The 11,745-nt window shown below is 31.2% G+C and overlaps 1 protein-coding gene across 1 annotated transcript; it reads left to right on the forward strand.

Annotated features, from left to right (window-relative positions):
• Positions 1–791: 791 nt before the first annotated feature.
• LOC140826045 (WUSCHEL-related homeobox 11-like) lies at positions 792–3,608 on the forward strand. The gene is made up of 3 exons (XM_073188147.1): positions 792–1,365; positions 2,116–2,291; positions 3,491–3,608. The coding sequence occupies exons 1-3, from the start codon at positions 792–794 to the stop codon at positions 3,506–3,508; spliced, it is 768 nt and encodes a 255-aa protein (XP_073044248.1). The 3' UTR covers positions 3,509–3,608.
• Positions 3,609–11,745: the final 8,137 nt, after the last annotated feature.

The raw sequence follows: 11,745 nt of genomic DNA on the forward strand, positions 1-11,745 counted from the left end.
AAATGGAACTGAACCCTGAGACACGATCTTATCTATAAATTATGTCTTTCGGACCTTATTTTTGAATGGAATTATTGTACGTACAAGTCTTGTAAAACTTCAATGTTTGCGGCTCCTCCTCGCACACACAGAATAAAATAAAGAATATACATAATTTTCTCAATTACTTTCTGCAAATTTAATTAATTACTTATATAAACACCTAATTAATTTATAAAGATTTCAGACATAATAAGGCAATCACATGGAAACACGAACTTCCTAGGAAACCTCCAATTGTACTTAATTTGGTCTGTTTTAACTTCATATTGGCATTAGTTTATATTCTAAAGCTGCACAAATTCAGAAATTCAACAACACAAATTCAAGTAATCGAATTCACACTTCTTTAATAGGTTAGTCTTTGTAAAGCCTTTTTTTAATCTTATTTTACTTTTTTTGTCTTCTCATTTACCACTCATTTAATATTAATAAATTAAAGCTTCTAAATATTAAATTAATAAATTTCACAGCATCTTTTTGACAAGCTTAAGTAAGGGGATCCAACTTTTAATAGGACACTGGACACGTACCCGAATGTCCAAATACAACAGATATACATACATGTGTGTGTATATATATATATATATATTTGACAAATAGAGGCCAAAATAGTAATTTCAGTGTATAACATTCCTCCGTATGGCCTTTAAATACCCTAGGCACCCTTGATGTGGACTAGACTTACAGTGTTCCAGTTGATACATATCTTTCTTCCCTTTCTTTCACTTTGTACATTCATAATAATTTTAATGGGTGATCAAGGGCAAGACGCTGGCCGCTCGAGGACGAGCTACGGCGGCGAGCCCGACCAGAGAAATGAGCCGGTGCGGTCGAGGTGGACCCCGAAACCCGAACAAATCTTGATCCTGGAATCAATCTTCAACAGCGGGATGGTGAATCCCCCCAAAGACGAGACAGTGAGAATCCGGAAGATGCTGGAGAAGTTCGGGTCGGTGGGCGACGCCAATGTCTTCTACTGGTTCCAGAACCGCCGCTCCCGCTCGAGGCGTCGGCAGAGACAACTCCAGGCGAGTCTCACGGCCATGGAGCTGCCGCAGGCCCCGCCAGGCGATACAATTCAGTTCGATCAAATTAACGCTGTCACTGCTGGTTTCGTGCCTGGTTCCTTGTCTTTCTATTCAAACACGAGCTCCTGTTTGGTGGGCTCGGGCTCTTCTTCGTCTTCTGGGATTGGCGAAAACACTTGTATTCCTCATAATTCTCATGATTTCTACTCGTTTTCGGACCATTCGGGCCAGCAAGAACTGGAGCATAACCCCATGTTTTGCCACTCTGATGCTTCCAGTTTGCATTACCAGCCTGGTGAGTGATCATTTTTTCTCTCACTTTCAAGATTTCAAACCCTAAATTCTGCAATATCAACGAGGTGGTCGGTTAAATGTTTTATTTTTCTAAAAACTAAATTAATTCATTCTCCAAATATTATGAAATTGTAACCTTGCTAATTTAGCTCAAAATATTTTGCCACTAAAATTACAAATGCTTGTGGTCGTGGCAAATGGTTAATTTTAGGTTTCGGATTTAAACTATTATTATTATTATTATTTTTGAATGTTTTCAGGTTCAAATTATATTTTCTAGCAAGTTTCTTGTACGGGTAAATTTCGAAAAAGTAGGAAACAAAATACAAATGGATGGTACAGTAAACTGGACAAGAATCCATTACGATCTCTAATTTTCATCCCTTAGATCTACTTTTTTATTCCCAAAATAAAACAAATTATCATTTTAAATCATTTTGGAAAATGTATTTCCACCATTTTTTTTACCACCCAGCTTAATCATTGCGTTGAATTAAACTTCTCACCAATTCTCAAAAATACATAAAATTTATTCAATATAATAATTTTAAAATTGAACAATACATGGTTTTGACACTGATAGTTTAAATGATCTCAAATAAACTTTTTCATCTTGTAAAATCTTTTCTCGAAATATTTTAGTAAAATGTTCAAAATTGTGGGTTTTTCTTTGCTTTTACATAATAATTAAATGATAAAATTAATTAGCTGATCATCATCTTCTTCACTATACATACTGCATAAAATTCAGGAGTGATTACAGTGTTTATAAATGGAGTAGCAACAGAGATGGCGAAGGGTTCTCTGGATATTAAGGCCATGTTTGGTGGAGATTTTGTGTTGTTTCATTCTACAGGAGTGCCAGTTCAAGTCAATGAGTATGGATTTCTTGTGCAGAGCTTGCAGCATGGTGAAAGCTATTTTCTGGTAAGTTTTTTTTATATATATTATTGATCGTTAATTAATTTATTTAATATATTTTGCATTGAAATTTGAGTCCCAGAAAACGTCAGCCCAGATTTTAATTGTTCTCATGTGAATAAACACTGAATTCCATCGTCGACTTCATGATGATTAAATTAAGTTTTAATTTTATGGTAAACAATAATATGTTTTTTCAACTTTTTGAGAGTTCTAAAATATGTTAGGAACTTTAATCAAATGCTCGTGCCACTAAATATATATAGATATATATATATCTATATATCTACCGTTTAATCGGTAAGATCGCTCAACTTGCCAGAAATTTAATTACTGCAGGTGGTTAAACTTGTTAAACACTCTGTGACATTTCTTCTATGGGTTCTAATGGATTTACATGAAAGCTTTTCCCGAAATACAATCAAGAAACCTATAAATAAAATTTAGCATATGATAATCCACATTTTCAAGTTCTGTGAAATTATAATTGTAGATATTCAAGTTTTTTGTGATTGCAGGAATTTATTTTTTGTTGATTTAATAAAACGAAACATTTTAATAAGTAAACATATAAATACAATTTTAAAAAAATTTGACCGCGTTGAATTTAAAAATTGTTCTAATTTACGAAAAAGTACAGCTCTTTTTTACTGTTAAGTAAAGAGACTTAAGATGAATTTTTATAAGGTCTTTTGGCAACTAATTAGATTATTCCTTTAAGTCATATTATTTGTTGTTAATTTTCATATTTATGGTATTTAATTTTTACTAATTTTTTTAAGATAGATATTGTTCACGAAAATGTGTCAGTATGTTGAGTTTACCGTTTGCAATTAAGTGTAATAACATGGCAACTATGTTTTTGTAGAACGTCGGTTTTCTTACGAACTCTAACATACATCGTCTAACGAATTCGTTGTTTTTATACACTTCTCCCCTGAGTATGAAACATGGTGGTGTGAATAAATCATACCCGAAATTAAAATTTTGTTAGAATATATTATTATTATCCCTCAAAATAGATTAGTCGTTTTATTCTTTTTGTAGTTTACCCTAACTAGTTATATATCCACCATTCTTTGTAATCTTTATTATTGAGTTCATAAGACTGCGACTTGAGTTTTCACTCTCCGTTTCGTCAAAATCTAGGTATGAGAAGCACACATTGTTTTTATTCCTGATAATATTCTTGGAATTGTTCTCAGGTTCCCAGACATTCATGAATTGAAGTACAAGACACATGTTTGTGGGAGGTTCCAACGTTATAATAATTTGGGAGGGTAACGATAAATTTGTTATTTTTAGAATATAATAATTATTGTTATAATATATTGATAAATTTTTCTTTTTCGCATCTTTTTTTTTTTTTTTTTGATTTGTTTGGTTGTCTCCACCTTTGGGGAAATTAGTAATATATTGCTCCAGTACATTAATCAAAAGTTTGAGAAATTAATCATATAATTTTGCACTTGGCATGTACGGTAATGTAACATTGGAAAATTCTAAGCATGTAGAGTAAATAAAATGAATCAAATCGAATTATTTAACTCATATGCTCTAGCAGAGCTCAAAATTAAATTTAATCGAGTCAGCAAGAAATTGTTCGATTTAATTACTCGGGCTTCGAATACGAGACACACAACGTACTTGATCAAAATTATAATTTTTTCATACTTGCAATTAATTTTTTCTTTTGCTAAGCACGAAAAAAGTGCTTTAAATTATTATTGCCTATATGTTCATGAAGCTCGAAGTGGGTGTCTCTGAGTTTTCAATAATAGATATTTTTTTTCAAAGCGAGAATATATATAATTTAAAAGGCGATCTTTTATAATAGAAATGGGAACAATGATACAAACCAGATGTGCGAACAAAAACAGAAGTGTGAAGTCTCGTTTTTTTTCCTTCAACATATGTATTAGGAAATTAATTTTTTTTTGGGCTTATTAACTTGTCTAATTTTGGATTTGATCTCTTAAACTTTTAAAGTTTGGTTTTGATAAAAACAAATTTAATTTTCGGCTATTTGGTTCAATCGGTGATATTGATAAGTCAGCAATTTTCGATATCACGTCAGTATTTTTACATCATGATATCAATATTTTCTGATGTGATATCATCATTTTCAAGTACCACAAGTAAGCAATCTAATGAAATAATCTCAAAGCTAAAAAAAAAAAAATCAAAGGTAGGACATTAAAGCAAAATACATGAAAAGTTAGTGATAAAAAACCCAAAATAGGAAAAGTTAGTGAAAACCCATCGTCTCCCTCGTTTAGTAATAGTAAGCTAAATAAAAGGAGAAACATCCTTCATGGCATCATTAAATACCTTTAGGAAATATTCTATATTAATATATATTTTTCTTTTCGCTTTCCGTTTGATAAAATAAATTGCTGATTCCCAAGACTCATGCATGCATGTTTCAAGGACTTTAACAATAAATACATTGCAATTTATCTGAACCGTTATTAGTAATTATTTTTACGCGATTACATTATACAATTCTGAACAATGTAATAATTTCATTTTATTCCCACGACGAATAATGGAAAATCTAGTTTGGTGATCAAAGATTTAACTTGTACTTCTTTGAAAAATGAAAAAAAAAAATCAAATTATCATTGTTTTTTGAAAGTTTAAATTTATTACCCCTTGCATTTATAAATGAATTATATATAACCTGATTTTCACATCTCTATTTTGCTGTTTTTTGAAAGTTTAAAATTTATTATCCATTGCATTTATAAATGAATTATATATAACCTGATTTTCACATCTCTATTTTGCTGTAATTTCTTTCTTTGAAAGAAGGGGCGCTTCCGGTTCTGTCGGTGCTTGAAACAATTTTGTCTTCTCCATATTACTATATCTCTAGAGTCAATAGTTTGATATGAGGAACTACTGAACTCAATCACTTGCTGCCGTTACTCTTCAGTTTTCTGTTGAGGTCTATCCTGTAGAGGTACTCAAATTGGATCAGTGGTCGATTTCTAGGTTTCGTCGTAAACCTAATTGGTTATTTTCAATTACGTAAATCAATAGTTCAAACTGCACTCAAAGGTAGGGCATTTCCCATTTTTATAGGAACTTTTGTACCAGAAACAATGTCAGATAGCTGGTTGAATTTTTTGGATCAATTTTACTTATATGAGTTTATATGTGAATAATTATGCGTTGCAGGTTTTCTATTAAGTTAAGCCTAAAATAAAGTAATCAATTAAGGTTTCTGCTTATTGAGCTTTAATGTATCGAATAGGTTGTGGTCCTTTAATGTGTAGAGATATAAGTGTGATTTATATTTTTGTGATGGGCTAAAACAGAAATATCAGAAGATCATTATAAACATTATTTATATATATGGGTCATGGTCCCCAGATCACGGACTATCACGTTCTTTATTCTCTTCCTCATTAAGAAAATAGCTTTGAAGAGAAAACTAAAGGTTTCTCTCACAGAAAGAGCGCGTAGATCTGGAAGATCAAGGCACGTTCTAAATAATTCAGGATTATTGGTTTAGGTACGCTTCTGCTTAAGTTATCAGTCAAATTCTTAATTATTCAGCATGATGTATTCATCGGTTTATGGGTTTTCCCCAACAGAAGATCTAATAGGAGCTGTCTACATGGAGAAAAAATTGTAATTCTGGTCATGCATATTTATTTTCATTGTTTTTTTTTTTTTTTTTTTTTTTTTTTTGCAATTAAGACTTGAATCTAACTTCACCTCAAAAGCTAGTTTTATGAGGGAAATCGTCCAAGTCTATATATAACTCTAAAATACTTAATTCATCAAATGTTAGACATCTAACATTATATTATAAAATGTATATTTTCGATCCAAGTTTAATATGTTTTTTACATCAATCCATTGTTTTAACAGAGGTGTGCAATAATTTGGTAAAATTAAATTAGGCGAAAATGTAATTTGGTAATATAACTTGATCATTTTTTAAGTTCAAAATATATTCCCAAAATATATTTTAATGTAGTTGATCTTTATTTTCACTGGTAGCATTTTTTTAATACTCTGATTAAAAATGACTAAGAACCCTTGAACTAGAATTGCAATTTGAATGCAAAAAAAAAATGAATAAATAAGTTAGATTATCAAAATTCCTTAAATTAATTGTCATCTAATAAATACAATATTTGTGTACTTTAGTTGATTATCTTTATCTGGGTTTATTTCATCCTACCCATGTGGGCATTGATTTCATGATAGATGTATGGTCAAGATTTTCTCATGCATATATAGGACCCACCTTTTTTTTTGAAAATTGTACGTGTGGCAAGATCTTACACGTTGAAATGAAGTGGGGGTAGTTCCCACATATGTAGGATCTCATTTACCCTTTAATTATCTGCGTGCATGGGAATATAATCTATTTGTAATTAATTATAAATACCATAAAATGGAAAATTTGGAATTATCAAGTTTTTTTTTTGTATATATTTACCAAACGTGTGATGAGCGAGAGTAGGCATTTTGTCGATCTGCTGAAACCTGAAAAAAGGGTTAATGAAGAGTCCGGAATTCAATGGAAAGATCTCAAATTACCTTTTAGTATATTTATAGTTCACAATGATCATGTTTATTTAAACAATTAATTTATAACCATTCGATTAATTAGGTTTAAGATGTACAAATATAAGAGTGAGTCTCATGTGAGATCGTCTCACGGATTATAATCTGTGAGACGGGTCAACCCTACCCATATTCACAATAAAAAATAATACTCTTTGCATAAAAAGTGATACTTTTTCATGGGTGACCCAAATAAGAGATCCGTCTCACAAATAATACCCGTGAGACCGTCTCACACAAGTTTTTGCCCAAATATAATAATTAAAAGAAATCTTTGGTGCAGCGAACTAAAATTTTTAATTGTTTAACCACATCCACGTATGATATTGTGAGTGGAAGCACTCATTTCTACCATAATTTATAATTTTTAAATTAATTTTTTAAGAAGTCAATGTCATTTACGCTCCAATTTTGGTTAATCACATTCCACTTTTATACATAAAATTTATTAATAAAAGTGGAGTGTGGTTAACAATGATTGGGTCATTTTAATTAACCATGTCCTTCGAGGCCTGGGGCGAATACAAAATATATACTTTTTAGACATAATAGACACAAAATAGTATTTCTGTGTAAATTTTAAAATTCCAAAATACATTTCTTTATTTTTTTAGCCCACCATTTTTTTTAGCCCCTATTCTTTCTTTTTCATGAATTTTTTTTTTGGTCATAAATATATAAAAAAACTTATTAAAAACATAAATTGTTTGATATTTTTTCAAATTTTCAATTTTTTTAAATAAAACTTCTATAAAAAAATAAATTTTTTGCATAAAAAATAATGTCAATTTTTTTGCATAGAAAATCAAAAATAATGTTACAAAAATATTTTAAAATTTTAATTTTTTAACAACAGTACTTGTAAAAAAGTCGACTGGACTGCATGCGCACAACACACGTACACGAGAGCTAGTGTGTGTGTGTATATATATGTATATATACACACACACACACACACTCGATCGATATGTTATTGTAGATAAAAATCCCCTAAGTTCTTGGCTTTAGAGATATCTGGAGATGATGCACTTAATAAATAAGATGAGAATGTCGAGTGAATTGAGGAATCTATATAATGAGCTGAGGCGGAAAGGCGTGTGGATTAAACATTTTGTTATAAATCCATTTGAGGGAATTGCCGACCCCTCAAAAATTTAAGGGACTATGTTGGTTGTTGAGATTTAGAAACTTAATAAATTAGCACTTTTTTCCATTTTTGAATCCAACTTTATCTATGACATTGTTCTGTTTATTTTTTCATATCCATTCTTTGGAAGTATTCCAACTCATGATTCAACGACGAAAAAGATAACGACTCTAGTTACTTACCACGCATCATATTACCGGAATTCGAAAAAAATAGTAGCCATCACTTCGTCGTGACCAAAATATTAATTATGATTCTCTTGACTGGTTGAAACGAGCGGAAAGAGAAATGAATTATAAATTTTGAATTTAAACTTACCAAATCTTATTTTATGTGTCATCAAATCATTTCTAAAATAGAATTGAATAATTAATTAGTTGGTGAAACAAAATCTCTCTGTTGAATGAACAAGTGGAATATATTAATGATATGTAGAATCAAACATTTATCGTTTTTCATACAAAAATATTTTTCACCATTCTTTTATTGACTTTGTAATAGGTCGGTAAATTTAATTTGGGCTTAAAAATGGGATGCTAGAAGGACATTGACATTAAATTTGGACCTTTTAGTCCATAGAAATTTATTTAGGTCCATAAATTTTACGAGACTCAAATTCTTTAACAAGGCACTAAAACTGAGGGATAAAAAATAGCTGATTACTTTTAGTTCATTTTACATTAAAATATTAATTTTGGGGCAAAATCTCATACTCAAGATTTAGTTATAACATTATCTTCCTCAAACTAAAAAAAAAATTCATAAATGTATCTTTCATCGAATCTATTACTTAGGTTCTGATTTGGTTGTCATTTCTTGTCGATCTAACTCTCAAATTCTATGTTAGAAGAGATCTCATTTCCAATCCGCCATTTACGGATCAACTTGTTACACACACACATATATATACATACATATATATATATATATATATATATATATAGACATGTTTATTTTATTGGCACTCTCCTGCGATGGCTCATTCTCAATTTGTTTTCTTCCATGATCTCTTATAACCTTTAAAGAAGATCCTCGATTGTAATCCAACCTTAATTTTGTCATATTCAAGGGTTGTCGATGTCAAGAGATCAACTCTTCTGTTTTGCACTCTATAAATTTGATTCACTCTGACTTCCTATCTTTTAGCGAGTAATTTCTAATATCTCGATACCAAATTAAACGTGGACTAACGTACGTAGTGTCCCTTCTGCAGCTATTGTTGATCTAATAAAAGATACATTTATATAAGCTATATATTTATTGTTCTATATATCGAAGAGAATTCTTAGGAAAAGGGATATTTTTATCATTGCTTATTGAATGGTTTGATGAGCTACTCAACCTTTTTGGCTGCATGCTAGAACCAGCAACTGTAAGTTGTTTTGCGAGTAATGCTATTGCTGTTAACATAAATTCGGACTGCCTCTGACCATGTCACATTCTTTTGCATGAATGAGTTTTCTAGGCTGTGTTGACCATGTCACATTCTTGTTCTCTAGTAACTTGTTAGTATGCTGCCTAAATCTTTACATCGTTGAACTAGTACTAATTTATCCTCCAGCAACGTATTAAGAACAAACCTTTGGACTAGTACCTATATATATATATATATGATCGATTTGTTAATCTTTTCTGTTGAGTTTGTTTTTCCTAACTTAACATTTTGCATCCTTGACAACACTTTTATTTGCAGCTTCCCACACAATATTCTATATGCAAGACATCATTCAAATTTCGAACTTTAAATTTCTACCTTTATATCAAAGTTGATAAGTGAGGTTTATACTAATTTGTTGTAGATGTATATTGCAACTACCTTGTCGCTTTCCACACAAACAGTATATATGGTCATAACCCACGCCTAAAGTTCAATAAAAGGAGGCAGGAGGTTAGAACTTATAAGATGTGTTACAACTAAAGCTTCTTACATTGATTCTTACATTGATTCATAATTGTGTGTGTTATAATATGCCGTGATGGTGGTTTGGTCTGCTAATCAAGAAAGTGGAAAATGGAGGGAGTTGAATATGGATGACCCATTTTGGTTTGGTAGGATAGCCTGAATATCTGTGGTTGGCACACACAAGAAATAGGAAATGCAGGATACTTACACAAATATGAGATGATGACAGTAAAAAATTTTATGCAAATTTCAGTTTTAAATCTGATATCTTTATTATTTTTGTCATTTTAATCTTTTTTGAGGAGGGACTTATGTGCCGCTAATATGATGTTGATGTGTGCAGAGTGCCACATCAGCGTATCCATTGAAAACTTACTAAAATTTAAAGATACAAAACTAAAGACTAAAATTGAACAATACAGGGGACCAAAATAACAAACAAAATTGCGGTTTAACCATTGTTAGGGTCGACTATGCCACTTGCATAGTTAATGTTTTGATGTGAATATTCTTTACAAAACAATGAGATGATTGTTGAGGAGCAACAATTGTGCAAAAGTAACGTATAGCCAAAATTTGGAAAAGGAAGAAGACACTACAAGAAAATAGGCATTCAACAATACATCAAAGACAACGGGTTTTTACTAAAACCGTTGTTTTTTCTGTGAAGACCCGAAATCTTGCAACGAGAAAATCTATATATGTCATAGGAAATTTCAGCTCATTTTTGGCACAACATTTTTTAGTTCCATACAATCATAATCATGAAAATTTGAATAATCATTGTCCCTTCATTACTGATCATTTATCACTATATGGAAGTGCACCAATCTTGGAAGAAATTAATGCAGCCAAAATCACTCTCCATTTGCACTTAAGGAAAACCAAAATCACTCATGAATCTCGGGTGTGTATCTTGAATCAAGAAGAGGCCACGTTCATTCGGGAGAGAAAAGTGCAATCATCACGTTGATTAAGCAATCAACGACATTCTTGGAGTAACACGGGCTTACCTTTATAGTTGATTATTCAAGCATATATAAGAAGAAAACTCCCTCCCCATAACTTCAACCGTCGCTAAAATAGATAAAACCATTGATTGCTATTTTGATCTCTTTCCTTCAAATTGAGATGAAACCAAACTAGATAAAACTTTTGCTCTTCAAGATAAAACTTTTGCTCTTCAAACTTTACAAACACCTCCATTCAGTCAAAATCAAAATACTTGTTGACATGGTTCTTCTTGTTGCACAAGTAAATAAAGATCCAAGTGCTGTTTACACTTAATATTTGTTTCACAGACTGTCAATAGTGCAAGCAATTGCATGCACAATGAGTGATTTTAGTAGTTGATTGCCTTTCTCTCTGAGACTTTAATAACCCTGGGCATTTTTCATGTTCACGGGTAAGTTTAGATGCTTAAGGGAGTTACTTACTAGTTGGTGTGAGAATGAAAGCCATTAGTATACTAAACATTGATCACAAATCTCACTCTATCACATCCTCTTTAATATGGTGATGTGGAGTGCCGGAGTCTTGTTTTTTATCTGATGTTCCTGTTCATTAAGTTGGGTTATCTCTCCTAAGTTCTGTATTTGATGTATTAACTGGCCGGGAACAAGAGTTTAATGTGCTTTTTTCCATGGGATTTCAAACAGATTTGAGCATCTCATAGTATCGTTCTTAAAACAAATGCAACTTTTATTATTGAAATTCTGGTATCTTACTATATACACCGTTTTTTATCTACTAGTAGTATAGATTAGTAGTCAGAAAGCGTGGAAAATTCTCATTTAATGTCTTTGTTCATCTGTGCAGATCAA

The sequence above is a fragment of the Primulina eburnea genome, chromosome 3, assembly GCF_022965805.1.
Source record: "Primulina eburnea isolate SZY01 chromosome 3, ASM2296580v1, whole genome shotgun sequence".
Lineage (NCBI taxonomy): Eukaryota > Viridiplantae > Streptophyta > Magnoliopsida > Lamiales > Gesneriaceae > Primulina > Primulina eburnea.